At 47.2% G+C, this 20745-nt stretch overlaps 1 protein-coding gene across 2 annotated transcripts in view; it reads left to right on the top strand.

Moving 5' to 3' along the window:
- The first annotated feature begins 5302 nt into the window (after nt 1-5302).
- The window catches only part of TNFRSF21 (TNF receptor superfamily member 21), a 62575-nt gene continuing 47132 nt past the window's right edge, over nt 5303-20745 (top strand). For both annotated transcript variants that reach the window (XM_053284878.1, XM_053284879.1), the window contains exon 1: nt 5303-5443. In XM_053284878.1, the coding sequence (XP_053140853.1) occupies nt 5303-5443 (141 nt within the window). The remainder of the gene's footprint in view (nt 5444-20745) is intronic.

Raw genomic sequence — 20745 nt, forward strand, 5'->3', positions numbered from 1 at the left:
CCAGTTATTTGTAAAGGTTACTCTACCAGAACTGCCCCAAATTCAAGAATGTGTATTGTTTTAATGTTTTTTTTTCACTAGCTGGATTACTACATTCATGGTAAGTTTTGGGGTTTCCCCACTTTTTAGCCAACTTTCCTGTAGGCTTATGAGATCACTTGGCATTCTGTGGACGGACCAATATGAACCAAGTTGGGTACGGTTGTAGGGACAAATAAGGACACTTCAACGAAATAGTTTGATTATGCCATCTACCCCAGCTCAAGATGGCGAATGCATAAACCTTTGAGGTGCAAGTGGGCTAACGTGAACCACCTAACCAATTTGAACAAAATTTGCTACAGCTGTAGGGACACATAGGGATGCCTCAATGGTGTAGTTTGTGATTATGTCATCCATGCTGATTCAAGATGGTGGACACGTGAATGCTTGAGGCAGAAATGGGCTAACGTATGGACTGCCTAACCAATTTAGATTAAACTTGGTGCAGCTGTAGGGATAGTGAAAGAAAAGTAGGCAGATTAGTTCTTACTAGAACAACTTAATTTTGTTTGGACTTTGTTTTATCTGCCACCATAGGCTAAGGTTTGTTACCTTGCCCTTAGTGAATATATCCTCTTAGGGTCATAGCCTTGTGAGCACAGGATAGGGACAAATGTTCAGTACATGTGAACAAACAAAGTATGAATTGTAAAACACCTAAGAACAAGTTTATTATTGGTTTCAAATGATAACAGAATCTCTGCTAAACAGGGCACATACACGACGTTACAATGTTGCTATTTTGTTCAGTTATGAAGCACAATGCTGAGTGTGCTCAGTATATTGTCACATATAATCCTTAAGTTTGCTAAATGGTCTCGGACACGTGTATAGGAACATAGGAAGCTGCCATATACTGAGTCAGACCACAGGTCCATCACACTCAGTATTGTCTACACAGACTGGCAGCGGCTTCTCCAAGGTTGTAGGCAGAAATCTTTCTCAGCCCTATCTTGGGGAAGCCAGAGAGGGAACTTGAAACCCTCTGCTCTTCCCAAAGTGGCTCCATCCCCTGAGGGGAATAACTTACAGTACTCACACTTCTAGTCTCCCTTTCATATGCAACCAGGGCAGACCCTGCTTAGCTAAGGGGACAAGTCCTGCTTGCTACCACAAGACCAGCTCTCATGCTGAACCCCAGACATTCCAAACCCAGAGTACTACCCCATTTAACCACTGGTCTCCTACAGTCCCTGATCAACAAATCCCCAAGATGCCCTACAAAACACCCTGAACAACTCCTTTGCTAAGTCTTCTACAGGAGCTTTCCCATTGAGCTCTTTCTTCTTTCCCTACCAGTCTCTGAGGCGATTCTCACGATCGCCCAAAAGTGGGCTAAGGGAGTGCGGCTCCTGGCAGCAAACTTTGCTAAATACCCCTCCCCTTAGATGAGGTTAACAAAGCAAGCGCTCCGTTAACCTCATTTTTTTTGCTCATGTATTGCTGCGGTGTGTGGTGACACACGAGTAGACCACCGACCGGGAGACTCCTCCCATGCTCAGGGGTCTCTCCAGGATGCCACTCATGCAGGCATCCGGAAACTTCCGAGGACCGCGTGGCCCCTGATCCCCACAGCCCCTGCCGGCTCCATGACGGAGCCAGCGGACATTTGGGCGGCCAATCCAGCTACCCAGGGCTGCCTTTGGATCATCCCCACAAATCCCCTTACGGCTCTTCACACTGATCGTGTGAAGAGCCTCTCTGTCTAGCCAACACTCCCTCTTCCCAACTGTCACCACTTGTCATTCATTTTTTAAAAGACAGTTCGGAACATTTCATACATTGTTTCTATGACAAACTTTGCTCTCCTACTCTCTAAAGCCCTCTGTTTGTGGACATCTTCTTACAAGGTTAAGTGTAAGATAAGCAGAGTGACAACAGCAATAACTGGTAATAACAAAATCCTCCCCTAGGGTAAGTTATTTAGACATGGCACTAGCTGACATTCAGAGCTGGAAGTGCCAGTGCAGTGAGAGAGCAGCCTAACAGAACTTCTCAAATTACTGCACCAGTGCAGCAGAGAAGCAGCAGTTTTTGACACCCAGGAAGCCCTCTCTGCCACCCAAGAATCTGTTTCGGAGGGCTGTGCCACCCCCATGTTTGGGTGGCTCAGAGGGCTTTCTGGGGAAGGTGCCGTTAGTTTGGAAGATCAGCGTTTTATAACTGCTTCCCTTGTAGTAAACATTAAGAAATCTTATGCTGATCTAGGTAACACATTATTCAGAAGCAATTCCATTTTTCTCCTCCTCCTTTCCCTCCTTTTCCTTCTGACTCCAACACCCACACTCTCTGTCTACAGGATCCCCTCTGGGACAAACTCCAAAGAACAAAACACAAAAGATTACTAGATAGAACACAACATTTCAGTTAGGCTGCTCTTTCTGAATGTCAATCATTGTCTCCAGTCAATTCTGAATTAGTAGGATTAAACATCTTGATAAATTCTACTGCTTGCTGAAGTCTCCCTTTGAAGTCATCTTAAAAGAATGGTGACCTTTGAGTCACCAACAAAGTGGATCTGGTTGATTATTTTCCTCTTTCGACTAGATCTCTTTTTCATTTGTGCTTTGTACAGTTTATTTTAGCCTCATTTTGTAAAAACAAGGTATATCATACTCAGTATGATGTGTGAGTTCCATGACTGGCACTCTTGTAGGGATGGGCCCGGACCGGTCCGGAGGCCATTGAAAAGGCCTCCGGACCGGTCGGACCTGGGTGGTTCAGTTCGGGGTGGGGGGTACCTTTAAGAGCGGTGGGAGGGTTTACTTACCCCTCCCGCCGCTTTCCTGCTTGGCGCTGTAAACTCACGAGTAATTGGGGCGGCAGGATACCTCCCTGCCGTCCCTTCCCCGACATTGCCTGCAAAACCTCCCAGGAGTGCTTTGTACACGTGCGCGCACATCACAGAGACGTGAAGCGCGCGCTCGTCTCTGTGACGTGTGCGCGCGCAAAGCACTCCTGGGAGGTTTTGCAGGCAACGTTGGGGAAGGGACGGCAGGGAGGTATCCTGCTGCCCCAATTACTCGTGAGTTTACGGCACCAAGCAGGAAAGCGGTGGGAGGGGTAAGTAAACCCTCCCACCGCTCTTAAAGGTACCCCCCACCCCAGTGCGGGACCGCATTTGGCGGTTCCGTGCACACCCCTACACTCTTGTGTCTTTTTCTGTTACAAAACAGAGAAACAGGGCTGATTTGGATCAGGGCTTCAGCAGTAGGGCCTCTAATCCTTTTCCTCTTGCACCATGGCCCCAATCCATAGCATCCCCCAGCTGTTAGGGATGTGCACAGAACCGGTGGGGTCTGCTTTGATGGCGGGTGGGGGAAGATGCACTCCCCCCCCACGTTTCCCCCACCGGTGCTCATTTCCCAAAAAGCCCGTTGGGGAGGCAGCGTACCATAAGCAGTGCCCCGTTGTCCAGATGTACCCAGAAGTAGCGGATGTGGCGTGTGCGCAGGTGCAGCAGCTACTTCCGGGTGCATCCAGACAATGGGGCAAACGGGGTGGCAGGGAGATACACTGCCACCCTGATAGGCTTTTTGGAAACCGAGCGCTGGCGGGGGAAACACGGCGGGGGTAAGTGCATCCTCCCCTGCCCTTAGGGCGAACACCCCACCCCCCCACACCCTGTTGGACTTTCGAGCCAGTCAGGGTTTGAACCTGTTCGGAGGCCCATAAAAGGGCCTCTGAACAGGTTAATGCACATGCTATTAGCCTACCAACTGCTATTAGCCATGGAGGAAATAAAATGTGGGTACAAAGAAACCCATGTCTGTAAATTCCCCCATCTCCAGTTTGTGAGGAGGGGTTAAGTTGGTGAATCCACAGAGGCAAAGGATTCATGCCATCATGCCATCCAAACAAGGGCAGCTCAGGGGTGGGGGGGGGGGGCTACAAGCGCCCCCTGGACAAGCAGTTTGCCCCTCCTCATGTGCAAACTCCATATGTGGGACACAGTTTGCCCACCCATGAATGCACTTTGCCCCTGGTGCCACCACTGCATCCATATTGCCCCTGCCTGCTTTTTGAAAAAGGAAACGATGTTGGGAGGTCCACTCACAGAATCTCGATGTCATGTCAAGTTTGATCTTGAGCTGACCATGTATCTAAAGGACTCTGGTCCCCCAAAGCTTAGGCCACAATAAATGTGTTAAACGGCGCCCTGGTTCAGTTTAAGTTCTGTTTCTCTGAGGTATCATGGTCCTACATCGTTTGGCTGTTGTGAGGAGGAAAAAGCTGAAGATTGAGAGCATACGGTATGTTAAAAGACGCAACGTTGGAGGGATACCTAGATGCAAATCCTGGCTCAGTTATGACTCTTACTGGACGACCTTGGGGCAGTTACTGCATAAGCTGTGGGGAGGATAAAAGAGCAATTCACGTGGAGGAAGGGCGGGATACATAAATCACCCAACTCTCCCGTGATAAATAAAAGTGTTACTCCATGATTCAGAACTGTACTAACAACACTAATCTTCTGAAGCCATTACGGCAGCCGTAAGACACACGGGGGCTGGGGGGGGGGGTCAATCCAGACGACCTCATGGCATAGCAGAGTCGGGCTGAAAGGAATTCGAGCCAAAACCCCGTTTCGAGGGAGCTTCCAAAGACCGCGGTCGCAAAACAATAACATCTGCGCCCGCTTTGTCCTGGGGCGCTGCTGGAGCCAAAGGAAGGCAGACGGAGTGCAGCAGATCCTCCCCCGACTGAACGCTGAGGAGCACCAGCCCGACCTTGCCCATGACGTGATGCAACAAAGGGAAGCCCCGCCCCCGCTCCCCGGCCCACGTGCGCGCTCCCCCCGCCCAGCCGCCGGTTCTCCGGGAGGGACTCCTCCGCCCTTCCTGGTCAGAATCCGGAGCCGGCTGGAGAGGGAGGCAGGTGGGAGTGGAAGCCTTCGCCGTCGGGCCCCCCTGGTCGCTATGGGAAGCCGGGCGCTCTTCCTCCCGCTGTGCCCAGCCCTGCTCCCTCGCCGCTTGGTTCCTGCCCGCCAGGAGCCAAAAGGCTGGACCCGGAGCCCCGGGCGGCGGCCAGGAACAGTCTCTCGCGCCCAGGCGGATCGTGCCTGCTGCTGAGCCTTCCTCCAGCCTTCCTTCCCTGCCCTCCGGCCGCCCGCCCGCGCGCTCCTCTGCCGCCCTCGCCTGCCCGGCCATGGGGCAGCGGGGCTGCTAGATGGGCAGCTCTTTCCGCGGCGGGCACGGCGCGCCCCTCTCCGCTCCCGGCTTCCATGGCTCTGTAGCCGCCACCATCTCCTTCTCCTCCCATGACCCCGCAGCCAGTCTGTGCCCCACGGCTCCCGGCACCAGCCATGGGGGCTTGTGCGGCCAACGGAGCTGCCGCCGCCGCCGCCGCCTTCTTCCCCAGGGCCACTCGGGGAGCCGCGTTCGTCTCTAGCCTTCTCATGGTGAGTTGCCGCCTTCTGGGTTGGCGGGGAGGGGAAAGGCGCGCTGCTGAACCGGAGGGCTCTGGGCCTCTCCTTTCCCCGCTCGGTGGGAGGGCTTGTCAGTGGGGATGCGAGTCCCTCCCGTGTGCGAAGGGCCTGGCGGGCGCGCTGCTTCGGTGGAAGGATCGGGGTGCGGTGGCTCCTCTCCAGACCGGAGCGACTCTGCTTGCTGTAGGCGGAGGAGGTCTGGAGATCGGGGCGAGCGGTGGGGTGGCCGGGGGACGGGCTCTGCAGTGCTGCTGGCTGCGAAGCGGCGCTTTGCCTTGCCAACCGCCTTTTAATTCAGTGGCGATGCTTGCCTGTTTAAAATGAAAAACATGTCCGTCCTCTGGGGTCTCTCGAAGCCCCCGCTGCCTTGCGCGGCGCCTGCCTTCCAGGGTTTGGCGCTTAGCTGCACACAAAGGCATGCTTCTTAATTAACGGATTTTAATTAATTGCTTCGCATACGTATGGGCAGAGCTGGTCTTCGGGCACAAGTTCTGGGGCCGCTGCCCCCAGGTGAGCCGTTGCTCAGTAGAGCTGCTCAAAGCAGTCCGTTGGCCGCACACGTCAGGCGGGAGCGAGGGGGCCGCGGCAGCAGAGGGCTGCCCCTTCTTCCAGCCCCCTAGGCTGGTGGGAGAAGATACTTCCGATGAGCGACCACCGCGTCTGGCGGAGACACGTTCTGCCACGTTGGTGAAATGGGTTTTTGTTCAAGATGCCAAGTCATGGACCGGTGCCTCTGCAGCAAATCGTGTGCATCGCTCGGTTCCCCATCTGCAGCAGATAGCACACCCACCTCTCTGATGAGGGTGCATCCTCTTACCTCTGCTTCAGAAGACCAGTCTGAGAGTAGAGTTCCCCCTTGTCTTGGAGTACAAGGATGTGTTTCGATTATGGCCCCTTCTTCAATTCAGTTCTGCTATGTGAATGTACTCTTGTGCATGGATGCCACCCATATTGTGGGGCAAAGGGACTTTTAGACTAGGGATAGGCAACTGGAGGATGAGGGGGAGGTTGAACCTGACCCTAAAAGGCTCCTCTAAGGAACCCAGAGCGTTGTACTACATACTTAAATTTCTCCTCACAACAACCCTGTGAAGTAGGTTAGGCTGGCCCAGAGTCACCCAGCAAGTATCATGGCTGAATGGAGATTTGAACTCAGGTCTCCCTGGTCTTAGTCCAGCACTCTAACCACTACACCACACTGGCCCATGTGTCCCTGACCACAGAGGTGCCCTTACTCCTGGACTCCGGGGCTGAAGTCCAGGGCCTCCACACACCCTGGGGGCCCCTTCAAATCACCTTTCATCTGTCCTGGGTGGTGTGGTTTGTGCCCTCAAGAACCAATGTGTTTTAAAAAAAAAGATGCTTAACTTGCAGTGGTGGAGCCATTTCTGTCAAGATGTGCTGGCTTCCTAATCTCCCCCCTAATATGAATAGGAACAGAGGTTCAGTTAATATTTCCCCCATTTGCACCTCAGCTGTTAACTTCTGTGCATAAGCTAACACTTGCAGGCAAATGGTACTGAGCAGCTGAGGTACCTAAAGGGAAGCCTCTGCCAAAGCTTTGTTGCTATTTACAGTGGGAGAAAGGAAGGGAGAATGTTTTTGCTTGTGTAGGAGGGAGTCTGTGGGCAGAGCCAGTGTTGTTCCTTTGGACCTTCATCAGTTCAATTAGGGTCTCTTAAAAATTGGCTGCTGCATAACATGAAATCTCTGTACCCTGAAAAGCCCCTGTTGTATCATGAAAAGCCCCCATATCAGGCACTTGGATTTTCAGAAAGATAGTTTTACTCCCTATGTGCTGAATTTAGTGTGGTGACTTTTTTTCAGGTGATAAAGGTATTTTGTGTGTGTGTGAGGTTTTATATACAAATAACATCATTTGTAATTGAATGCTGCATTCACTTTGTATGATCAGGGATATGCATTGATTGTATATATTTTAATGGTATACAAATGATAAAAGTCGAGCTAGAAGAACTAGTAACATTAGTGATGTATATTGCTACTGTGTGTCAATACAGTTAACTCTTCTTTGGGCAGGCTTCTTAGGCTCCTCCTGATCAGTGGCCAAAGCCAGCCTCAATCTCAGGTTTTTCTCTGCCTGATACTCCGCACTAAGACAGAATATCATGCAAACAATAGCAAGATATCCATTCCATATAGACCAGATCAGGCAATCATGTTCACTGTTTTTCAAGCAGGGGCCACTTTGGCAAAAACCTGCAATGTGAGAGCTATTTCCCACTGTGCTGAACTCCACATAGTGAACTGTGCTTTTCTCAGTGCTCAGAGATGGAGCCCTCTCTTAAAGGTGGATGCTGGTGGTGGTGGTGGTGGTGGGGGAGTGCTGGGAAGGGTTACACTTCCCAGCACTTGGTGCACACCTTCCAAGATGGTACAGGCTCCTGATCAATATTCAATATTCCCCAAAGGAGCCTTCCTGCCCCCCAACACTGGTGAACCCTCCCACCCCCCCAGTACATGGTGAGAATGGTCATCTCTGCATGGTGCCACAGGGACTATACAGAGTATTTAGCTTGGGCTGGGGCTCTGCACAGGCCCAATAAACGATTATTGTGGGGGCGAAGGAGTGCACTTCGGGTTTATGGCCACCACTGGCTTACAGAGAAAAATCCTGAAGGAATGGCTTTACTGTGAAGGATTGGGACACAGCAATGCTTCTGCTTCTCTTCCCCTTAAAACAAAACAAAAAGACTGCATAGGTGCTTCGATATGAAAGAAGCCCGTAAACATGGGAAACTAAAATGGAACAAGAGCAAACCCCTAAGAGTGTTTGCAAAAAGTACTGACGAGGAAGAGGCAAGAGTAGCCTATCTGCTCTTTGCCATTTGAAGAGCAAAATATTCCTGAATGCACCAGTATCAGAAGGTTGCTTGGGAAGGGCATGGCACAGCCTTTGAAGAATGAAATGTATACTTCATAAAGGAACAAATGGATGACATTTGATACTCATGCAGGCACATTTCAGATGGCAAGCACAATTTATGTTATTAAATTACATGTGTGTCCCTCACTAAATAACTCAAAGTGGTGTTCTCTATGAATTAATTAAGTTTAGTGTGTGTGTGGGGGGGTAGGGATGTGCACAGAACTCACAGGGTGGTTCAAAGGGGGAGGGGTCATACCTTTTAAGGGGGGGGGAGGATGCCCTTATCACTCCCACTGCACTTCCCCCGCTGGTGCTCTATTTAAAATGTCTCTGCTGGGGTGGCAGCGTACATCCCAGCACACTTAACTCTGGTCCTTGGCCAGAAGTAAAAGGAAGTTCCTGGCATACGTGCATGCACGCTGGGTACTTCCTTTTACTTATGCCCAAGGAGGACACTGGGGTGGCATAGAGGTATGCTGCTGCCCCGATGGAGACTTCTTAAATGGAGCATCGGCGGGGGAAACACAGTGGGAGGGGTAAGGGCACCCCTACCCTTAAAGGCGTGCCCCTGTCTTTGAACCAGCAGAACCGCTGGTCATTCAAACGGGTTTGGAGGCCCATAAAGGTTCCATGCACATCCCTAGTGGGCGGGTGGGCAAGTGATGACTGAGCAGGATTTTGAACGTGGGTCTTGCTTGTCCACGTGCAGCAATCATGTTGAGTCTCATACACTGTGGTGGCTAAGAGATACAGAGTCCCCTATTTATTTATTTATTTGCATTTTTCTATCCCGCTCTTCCTTTAAGGTTAGGCTGAGAGAGAAGTGACTGGCTCAGAGTCACCCAGCAAGTATCATGGCCAAATAGGGATTTGAAATCATGTCTCCCTGGTCCTAGTCCAGCACTCTAACCGCTACACCATGCTGGCTCTCTAATTCAAATCTCACATCTGCCATCATTATTACTGTGCAGAATACACACACACACACACACACACACACACAGAGAGCCTTTCAACAAAAAGTTGATAAAGTGGCATAAGTAGCAAAAGGAATGAGAAAATAGTTCTCTGTCTTAAAGAGGCTCACAATAATAATAATAATAATAAAACCACACCAGAGGGAACACACCAGCAACAGCCACTGTGAGAATCTCTGTGATAGTTGAACTGGGACAGTTGCTTTCCCCCTTGATAAATATGAGAACCTTTAAAAAGTGCCTCCATGCTAAGGTAGCACAGGTAATTCAGTAGAGCTGCAATCCTATGCATACTAGCCTGAGTGTTGGCTCCATGGAGTACAGTGGGACTGACTTCTGAATAAATGAGCGTAGGATTACACTGATGTATGGATTCCTCTCCTGTATGGATTTTCCCCTCTCACTTTCCTTGTCAGCATTAACTGTGGTGCAACATTACGTCTTCACCAGCATTAACTAAGGTTCATGTTGGCAAGGATGTGCGTGGGGCTAACTCTGAGAACCATGGTTAGAAGGAAGCAGAATCTCATCTAAATCAGGCTTCTGTGATAAAACACCCAAATGACGCTTCTCCTTTTGAGTTCATGTGGGAATTATACTATTGAATCTCCAGATACCCAGAGGTTGGTACGGTTGTGTAGCTGCTTGAATCTGAACTGTATGGTTGCTATGGTGCTGTGTATTCAGCATTTTGCAAGGAAAACTTGTTTGTTTCACTGCAGATCTAGTGAACTCGCCTAAATATGGCTGGTTGTGGCAATTCAGTGTAGTGTGCAGAGTTGGCTTCTGAAGTAATTTGTATGTTTAAGTGGTCCTTGCATATTGGCAACAGAAAACATAATGGTTTACTTTTCCAAGAAATCATAGTTTTGAGTGTGCACAAATCACCTGTTTGTGCAAGTAATTCATGAAAAAGGAACCACTTGCTTGTACAGACAAATTACAGGTTCCAACAGGAGCAGCCTCTGTGTAAACATGCAGGGCACAATCTTGAAGGTAGCTTAATTTCCAGTTAGAACTATGTAGTTTGTATTAACTAAAGAATATAAAGAGATGGTTTGGATGTAATGCTGTATCCTGTTTTGCAAGGCATGTGCAAACTACAGTTTGCCCATACAGACAAATATGTCAAACTATGGTCTTGGATCATGATTTGAGGAAAGGAATTGCTGCGCACAAGGGGAAGAGGGAGCACCTGGACCAGTGGTCCCTCTAATTTTTCTCATCTGTGTGCAGAATGAGTTTTGTTCTGGGTGGCAGTGTGTGTGCATGTGCATTCAGAGTGGGGCCTTCCTAATTCAATCTGAGAGAACATAAAAAAACTTTTGAGTGCACGCACATGTGCACACCTTAGAGGGAACACTGACATGGACTACAGATATGCAAACAGGTTTGACGTTGATGGAGACTTTGGGAGGCTATAAAAGGTGCAGAAGATTCTGGGTCCACCTGGCTATCTGCCCTGAGATAGGACAATTGTTAGGAATCCTGAAAGACCTCTGGGAGCTGAGGGAAACCAAGAATTGTTTGCTTTTATTCCCTGAGGCCATTATCCTCCTCTCTGCAGTTTCCAGGGGATTGGTTTGGGTTTAGACTGCTGCCATATCACTCATGGAGGGTAAGTAGGCAGTGACACCTGTAAGGCTCCTCCTGTTGTTCCTCAGCTCCTCCTTCCTTTACTGTGAAGTTGTGATCACATGTTTTCATGTGGCCAGTCGTCTGGCATTGTTACTGCCTGGATTTTTTTTGTTTGTTTGTTTGTTATGGTTGATGGCTTAAATCTTATTCTGATGTGAGAGGGCAGGGACACCTCATCTGAATAAACTATTGCAAAAATCCTGCTCCTGCCCTTCTGTTCCAGGAGAAGGTTCTGTCCTGAAGGGTCTAGAATATCTTCTGGGAATTGTAGGACAGGATGGCTTTTTTTAAAATGTGAAACTAAGATATTGTACAGAGTTGCCATGGGGAAATGTTCATTGTGTTACTGCAGGATCACAACTCCTACCTCCTTTCTACCTCGGGAGTAAACCTGCCTTGAGAACCTGGCTTTAATTGGGGTCCTCAGAATGAATGAGGCATTAGGGTTGGAGACATGGAACTAAACCTTTGTGATAGTAGAGGTTTGCAGATGGGTGCATGTACTGTAATCCTGGCACCTATTCCTGATTCCTAAACCCCTGTTGACTGACTGCCTACCACTATGTTAAATACAATGAACATTCCTTTATGCTAAGTAATCTGAATAGATAGTACATTGAGGGCTCTACTTTTCACTTAATTCACATATGGCCTTGTTGGATTATAATTAAGATGTGTTTCGTTAGGGATTAATCTACAGTCTAGTGTAGTGATCAGAACAGTCTTCATCCCCAACAGAAAAATAAGATGTCAGTTGTATCTTCATGCCTCTGGTTTTGACTAACAGACCTAATTATTGGTTCCACCCAGTCTTGTCCTTCGTGTTTTCTCCATACTAGCTAATATATTTCAACTCTCAACTTTTGGAGTCAACAACTCGTGCATCCTCTTGAAAATCCAATAATCCAATCTGAGCACATAAGAGGATATAGCAGCATTAAACTTTGATACCTATGCAGTTTACAAAGCTACCTAGCTGGACTGAAAAGATTTGTTTGATTATTTTTATTCAATTTATATACCACCCTTCCTGTTTGACCTTGGGGAGCAGTGCCAACCACCCATGGAACCTCACCTTGCTCCTCTGTAATGCCAGGTTACATCAGAAACCATCCATGATTTGATTCTGGATGAAGGTGCCAACCTGGTATGTATTACAGGAACCTGGTTGGGGGAGGCTGGGGGCCCAGTGTGGCCCCAGGTTCTTCCTCCAGGGTACTCTGTTGAGGAGCAGGTGAGGGACCGGGGGCGGGGAGGTGGAGTGGCTGTGGACTACAAGAATAATATCTCCCTTACCATGATCCCTGTTAGAGTGTCAGACCATATCGAATGTGTGTACTTAAGTTTGGGGACCAGGGATAGAATGGGACTTCTGTTGGTGTACCGATTGCCCTGCTGCTCAACAGAGTCCCTAACTGAGCTGGCGGATTCGGTCTCTGGTTTGGTGTTGGAGTCGCCTAGGCTTGTGGTGCTGGGCAACTTGAATGTTCATTTCGGGACCAATTTGTCCAGGGCGGCTCAGGAGTTCATAGTGGCCATGACGATGATGGGCCTATCTCAGGTGGTCTCGGGACCGATGCACATTGCAGGTCACGTGTTTGATTTGGTCTTTCACTCTGATCAGGGTGGTGTTCCGTTGGTGGGGAATCCTGTGATTTTCCCATTGTCATGGACGGACCACCATCTGGTTAAGGTTGGACTCACAGTCACACCCCACCTTCGCAGGGGCGAGGGACCTATTAGGATGGTCCGCCCGAGAAGGTTATTGGATCCAACAGGATTTCAAGAAGGCTTGGAGGGATTCAGTGTTGGCTCTGCCGGCGATCCTGTTGATATCCTGGTGGAGAACTAGAACAGCAAACTCACTGGGGCAGTAGACATGATCACTCCTAAGCGTCCTCTCTGACCCGCTTCAAAACTGGCCCCTTGGTTTACGGAAGAACTGCGGAGGCTGAAGCAGTGAGATAGATGACTAGAGCGCAGGTGGAGAAAGACTTGGCTTGAATCCTACAGATTGCAGTATAGAGCTCATTTGAAGACCTATGCTCAGGCGATACGTGGGGCAAAGAAGCGATTCTTTTCTGCCCGTATTGCATCTGCAAGTTTACATCCGACGGAGTTGTTCAGGGTTGTGAGAGGGCTAGTATGTGCCTCTCCTCCCTTTAATCAGAATCTGGAACCATTGATTACCCGCTGTGATGTGTTTAATGAATTTTTGTGGAAAAAATCTCTCATATTCAGGCCGACTTGGATTTCGTCTCCACACTTACTTCAGTATCAGATGTGGAGGTGTCCAGCGACTCCTCCTATGTGATTAGGTTGGATCAGTTACAGTTTGTGACTCCTGAGGATGTGGACAAGCTGATTGGAACGGTGCGGCCCACCACCTGTCCTCTTGACCCTTGCCAGTCATGGCTTATACTATCTGATGGGGGTTGTTGTAGAAGGCCTGGTAGAGATCATAAATGTGTCTCTGAGGGAAGTGTAGGATGCCTCCTAGTCTTAAGGAGGCAATTATTAGACGGCTTCTGAAGAAGCCTACCTTGGATCCCTCAGAGCTGAGTAACTATAGGCCTGTCTCCAACCTTCCGTGGCTGGGCAAGGTAATTTAGAGGGTGGTGGCCTCCCAGCTCCAGACAGTCTTGGAGGAAATGGATTATCTAGACCCATTTCAAACTGGCTTCCGGGCTGGTTATGGGGTAGAGACTGCTGGATGATCTCCAACTGGGAATTGACAGAGGAAGTGTGACTCTGTTGGTCCTTTTGGACCTCTCGGTGGCTTTCGATACTATTGAACATAGTATCCTTCTGGATTGTCTGAGGTGGTTGGGGGTGGGAGGCACTGTTTTACGGTGGTTCCGCTCCTACCTCTCTGGCAGGTTCCAGATGGTGTCCCTTGGAGACTGTTGTTCTTCAAAATCTGAACTTTTGTATGATGTCCCTCAGGGCTCCGTATTGTCTCCGATGTTGTTTAACACCTACACGAAACCGCTGGGAGAGATCATCAGGAGATTTGATGCAGGGTGCTATCAGTATGCTGATGACACCCAAATCTATTTCTCCATGTCAGCATCATCGGGAGAAGGCATAACCTCCCTAAATGCCTGCCTGGAGTTGGTAATGGGCTGGATGAGGGATAACAAACTGAGACTGAATCCAGATAAGAGGAAGGTACTCATTGTGCGGAGTCAGAACTAGGGAGACTATTTTGATCTGCCTGTTCTAGATGGGGTCACATTTCCCCAGAAGGAACAGGTATGCAGTCTAGGGGTGCTTCTGGATCCAAGTCTCTCCTTGGTGTCCCAGGTTGAGGTAGTGGCCAGAAGTGCCTTCTATCAGCTGTGGCTGATATGCCAGCTACGCCCGTTTTTTGCGAGAGATGACCTCAAAACAGTGGTACATCTGCTGGTAACCTCCAGACTAGGTTACTGCAATGCACTCTATGTGGGGCTGCCCTTGTACGTAGTCCGGAAACTACAGTTGGTCCAGAATGCGGTAGCCATGCTGGTCTCTGGGTCATCTAGGAGAGACCATATTACTCCTGTATTGAAGGAGTTACACTGGCTGCTGATATGTTTCCGGGCAAAATACAAGGTGTTGGTCATAACCTATAAAGCCCTAAACAGCTTGGGCCCTGGGTATTTAAGAGAACGTCTTCTTTGTCATGAACCCCACTGCCCATTGAGATCATCAGGAGAGGTCCTTCTGCATTTGTCACTGGCTCGTCTGGTGGCTACTCAATTCTCCGTTGCTGTCCCAAGGCTTTGGAATGCACTCCCTAGTGAAATAAGAGCCTCCCCATCTCTGACAACTTTAAAAAAGTCTTTAAAGATGCATCTCTTCACCCAGGCTTTTAATTAATATTGTTTTAATGGTTTTAATGTTGTTTTTAGAATATTGTTTTAAAAATTTAAATTGTCTTTTAAATTTTTTGTTTTTAATTAATGTTTTACTTTTTTAATCTTGTTGTAAAATGCCCAGAGACGTAAATTTGGGTGGTATAAAAATATTCTAAATAAATAAATAAATAAATAAAGTTGCTCAGGGTGGTTTACATTAAAATCAAAAACAGAATAAAACAAATAAAATCAAGATATATTTAAACCAGATTAAAACTCATTAAAATTCAAACTAGATATCATTAAAAGCCAAGCTAAAAACCTAGATCTTTAAGGTTCTTCTGAAGGCCTCCGATGAAGTTAATTCTCTCATATCCATGAGGAGTGTGTTCTACAACCTGGGGTGACAACTGAGCAGACCTGATCCCAGGTTGCCACCAGATGAGCTGGTGGCATCCAAAGACAGTTCCCTCTTAATGAGTGGCAGGGATCTTGTAGAGAAAGGCGCTCTCTCGGGTAATTGGACCTAATCCATTCAGGATGTTATAGGTAATAACTAGCACTTTGTATTTTGCCTGAAAACGTATTGGCAGCCAGTGCAGATGTTTAAGAACAGGCATGATGTGATGTCTCCTTCAAGATTGTGCCCGTGCTCCTGGCCACAGCCTCTGAGGCACCAGGGTGAAACCTGGGTCCAAGAGGACTCCCAAGTTACACTCCCCCAGAAATAATAGGGTTGTAATCTCGCCCAGGACAGGAAGTTGTATTCTGTCTTCCGGATTATCACTCCCAACAATTAGCAGCCTCAGTCTTTCTTGGATTCAGCTTCAATTTGTTATTCCCTCATCCAGCTCATTACTGCCTGTAGGTAGGCATTTAAGGGGATAATACCATTTCCTGATTGATGACCAGGAGAAATAGATTGTCTGCATATTGATAACACTCAGCATCAAATCCCCTGATGACCTCACCCTGCGGTTTCATGCAGATGTTAAAAAGCATTGATGACAGAATGGAGCTCTGAGGGACTCCATATAGTAACTCCTGTTTTTGTAGATCAACTGTTGCCAAGCGCTGATATCTGAAATCTACCCAAGACATAGGAGTGGAACCACTGTAAAACAGTGCCTCTTATCCCCAAATCCCTCAGGTGATCCAGAAGGATACCATGGTTGATGGTATCGAAAGCCACTGAGAGATCCAAAATAGAAGGGGTTTAATCACTGCCTTGTTCAAACAAGGTGGCATCCTGCCCTCCTTCAGTGAGGTATTAATGATATCAACTAGGCCAGCTCCAACAATCTCCCTGCAAGATGAAATCAGCCATGTTGGACAAGGTGGTAGGCCGTACCACTCCAAGCAGCTTGTTCAGATCCTCAGGAGTCACAAACTGAAATGGATCCAATCTAATCTCGCAAGAGGGATTGCTGGCCACTTTCCTAACTGGCCCTGCAGAAATGTTGGAGTCCAGATTAGCCCAAATGCAAGAGATTTTATCTGCAAAGAACTCATTGAATGCTGCACAGTGAGTCATTGTTCTCGGAAACAGATTTGAAAGAGAAGTGGCTTGAGTTCTAACAAGAAAAAGTGGCTCTGCTGGATAAGAACCTGCAGATGCAATACACACAGAATAAAATCACTTCTTTGCTGCATGTTTTGCCAAGAAATACGTGTTGGACTCTAGAGGCTGACTGAGCAGATGAGGGGAAGGGGGGGGGAGTGGAGGACTCATCTTGAATTTGGTAACATAGCATAGAGCCCTTTAGAAAGCCTATGCTGTGGCAATACTTGCAGCAAGGAAGCAATTTTATTCTGTGCCTATTATGTTCTCAAAGTTCCATACTTGGTTCCCTTTTGAAGCCCATTAGGAAAAACTGTTCTGTTGTGTCATTAAATTTAGTGGGCAGCATCCAGACTAGTTGGTCGTGGCTAAGCAGCTTTGAAATTGATTAGATGAGTCAAGACTAACATAAGTCCCATTAATTTCAGTGGGCTATTTCAACCACCACATGAAACCACTGTTGAATCTTGGTTCTGCATAACGTCCACAGGTCTTTAAGTGTGTGCTCGCCTCCCTGCCTGCTTGTGCCTTGGAAGAATTCTAATTCTGATTGTGGTTAAAAACTGAGATTGGTTGTGACATTCAAATTGACCAAGTGTGGTTTAGCCTAGCTAGGTTCCTGGTTAGGATAAACCAGGAAACCCTCGTCAAACCTTGTTTTCAGAGATGGGTGGGTTAGTTTAATGTCCATCCAATGCCTTAATGTCTATGGTCAGGCAGTCCTGCTGTCTTTTGTCCACCCCCACATTCTAAAGCACATGCTGGAAAGCCACCTACTCACTTTCAGCAAGATTTTTCTTGTCGGATGGATGGATGGCCATTGTGTGGGTTGTTTTGCCCTTGATACAGCTAGCTGCAAAATTTGCTGGTCTTTGTGAGTTAGGGTTGGAACTGGATTTGCTTCTCTCGCTCTGCCCCCGGCAACACAAATCATGACTTTGGAAAGGGAGATCATGTGAACTCTGGGTTGGTGCTTCAGAAATTGGTTATGCAGCAAAGTATGCTTTAAGGACCACTGAACTCTGTGGGTCTTCTTTATGAGTAAATATGAATAGGATCATACTGTCAATAACACTTGCCTGAATATATTTAGGTAAGGATGAAAGCTGGAGACAAAGACTGAGGGGAAAACCTCCAAAAGACATTAAACTGTGCTAGTCTGTTGTGGCAAAAACATCAAAGAGGTGCCACTTTGAAGATGAACACTTATTTAGCATAATTTTTTATGAACTAGAGATTTTTCCCCATCAGGGGCACCTGATAAAGCCCACTTTATCAGATGAGCTCTAGATAGAGAGAGGAGAGCTGGTCTTGTGGTAGCAAGCATGACCTGTCCCCCTAGGTAATCAGGGTCCACCATGGTTGCATTTGAATTGGAGACCACATGTGAGCACTGTAAGATATTCCCCTCAGGGGATGGAGCCACTCTGGAAAGAGCAGAAGGTTCCAAGTTCCCTCCCTGGCAGCATCTCCAAGATAGAGCTGAGAGAGATTCCTGCCTGCAACCTTGGAGAAGCCACTGCCAGTCCGTGAAGACGATACTGAGCTAGATAGACCAATCGTCTAACTCAGTATATAGCAGCTTCCTATATTCCTATCATGGAAGTTTCTGAATCAAATTTGTCATCAGGAAAATGGATGTATTGCTCAAATTATGTGAAGGTTTGGACTTCTGAAATTATCCTTTATACAGTGTATCTACAGAATTAGATTACTCCTTGTGTTGAAATGACAACTATGGCCCTCTTCCTTCTTTTTAGATTTTGAGCCCTTTGGGGACAGGGAGCCATTTTAGTTATCTATTTATGTCTATGCAAACTGCTTGGGAACTTCTTGTGAAAAGCAGTATGTAAATATTCATCGTATTCATATTCCCTATTGGCAGGAGTGTTTGTAAGTAGTCGTTACTATATATTGGCTTAAATAATGCACAAGGGGATGTGGGTGGCTTGAACACTGCCTGCTTCCATATGCACATGTAAATGGTGATAAGGGGGTTGTGCTGCAGGGCAGTGGTGCTTGTCGGTAAGGGCTCCATGCATATAGCTGCACCTTGCATTGTCCATTATTTCCAATGGGTGTCACACTGCGTAGTTCATAGGAAACGGCCTTGTACATATTCAGACCATTGGTCCATCTAGCTCAGTATTGTCTACCCAGGCTGGAAGTGGCTTCTCCAAGGTTGCAGGCAGGAATCTCTCCCAGCCCTATCATGAAGATGCCAGGAAGGGAACATGGAACCTTCTGCATGCAAGCATGCAGGTGCTCTTCCCAGAGCAGCCCCATCTCGAGGGAAATTTCTTACAGGGCTCACACATGTAGTCTCACTCAAATGCAAGTCAGGGTGGACCCTGCTTAGCAAAGGGGGCAATTCAAGCTTGCTAGTGCTACCACAGGACTAGCTCTCCTGACACAGAGCTCTTAAAGCTGAGCACTACTGTCCTTGGGCATAATAAAACCTCACAGCTGCACAAGGTCTTTAAAATATTTTGAATAAAGGTATCTGCTTAAAAGGGAGAAAGGAAATCTGCTGTATTTAAGTTAACACTTAATAACACTCATCTGTTCCTGACTACAAACTTGACTACTTATGGTGTTCTCCCAAGTTTGCAATTCTATACATGTTTCCAGGAGCTTCATGGACCTTACTTCTGAGTAAGCATAGATAGGATCAGGCTATAAAATGTAGCAGGGTGGATTTGATTTAAATCAAACTGATTTAAATCGTGATTTAAATCACGATTTAAATCACTAGCAGGGTGGATTAAAAAAAAAAATCTGATTTAAATAAAAAAAATCCGATTTAAATAAAAAAATCAGATTTTTTAAATTTAAATTGGATTTTTTATTTAAATCGGATTTTTTTTATTTTTATCCACCCTGCTAGTGATTTAAATCGTGATTTAAATCGTGATTTAAATCAGTTTGATTTAAATCAAATCTACCCTGAAATGTAGTGAGTACTTGCTAAACAAAGGCTCTTCTACAATGCAACTTTGCATTCTGAGAAGTTCAGTAATAGCTTGCTTGTTCTAACTGCGTCTGAGCTAAGGAGCTTTGACAGAGGAATTGCCCTGCCCTGTGTGATTCTTTCCTCCTCCCCTGGTTTGCAAGCTTTCAGACAACATGCTGCCTTCCTCTTGCTTCTTTATCTGGGCTTCTGGCTAGCTTTGGTTAACAAAGAACAAGAGTGGTTTCATCCTCCTCAAAACTCTCTGGAGTAACTTGTCAGCTTCCTGTATCATTAAAATTTGTACTAAGGATCCAAACAAACGATCAACTTGAAAGCCCTGCCTGAGCTGCTTCAGCAGTTCCTTCTCTTGGCTCTCCTGAGCTGGGAGGGGCAGTTGCCATGGCAAGTGTTTCTGTTGAATTCTGAAATTGGGCGCAGTGAACTGTCCATTGTACTGAGCTGCAAAGAATGCCATTCTTCAGGTTTCAGTCCCTCTCTCTCAGGTACCTGGAAGTAAAACCCCTCTGGGTAGATGGATGCATCCATCCATCTGTGCATAAATAGTTGCCTCAGAACTGGATTATGTAATACACTCTGTGTGGGGCTACCCTTGAAGATGCTCGGGGAAAATTCAGCTGGTACAAAATGGAGCTATTCAGGGCTTGGCAATCTCTGTGATCATGTTACACGAATATTGTTACAACTCACTGGTTGCCAGTGTGTTTGGGGGTCATTCAAGGTGTTGGTCATTGCCTTGAGGCTTGCCTCTTCCCACATGAATCTGCCCATGCCATAAGATCTACTAGAGGCCCTTCTGTGTGCCCCACTGCCCTGTGAGGTTTGGTTGGTGTTCATGCACAAGAGGGTATACTCAGTGGCTGCTCTCACTCTGTGGAATTTCCTGCTGTGTGTGGTTAATTTCTCTGTCAATCTTCTGGCATAAGCTGAAGACTGCCCTTTTTCAGCAGGCCTCCTCAGATGTGTTTAAAACTTTATTACTGTGCTTTTCAGGTTTTTACTCTCTCAGTTCGTGAATAAATGCAGGTTTGTATTTTATTGTTTTTATCGTTAGCCACTTGGATCCTTTAGAGCAGGCCTGCTCAACTTCAGCCCTCCTGCAACTTCAGTCGTCCTACAACTCGACCTCAGCTTCGGTCCTCCTACAGCTCGCATGAACTCTGGCTATTGGCCACTAAGGTTGGGCATTATGGGAGTTGTAGTCCAAAAACAGCTGGGTGGGCCAAAGTTGAGCAGGTCTGCTTTAGAGAAAAGTAGGATACAAACTGCTACATAAATATAAAATATGAAGACCTAAACCAGGGCATGGCCTGTCATTTTTGCTTTCTGTAGTTGGTAAGGTTCATTTTGAATGGTCAATGTCCTAGGACAATTATGGATTTTCAAAAAACAAAAACTT

This window comes from Hemicordylus capensis, chromosome 1, assembly GCF_027244095.1.
Source record: "Hemicordylus capensis ecotype Gifberg chromosome 1, rHemCap1.1.pri, whole genome shotgun sequence".
In the NCBI taxonomy this organism is placed as follows: domain Eukaryota; kingdom Metazoa; phylum Chordata; class Lepidosauria; order Squamata; family Cordylidae; genus Hemicordylus; species Hemicordylus capensis.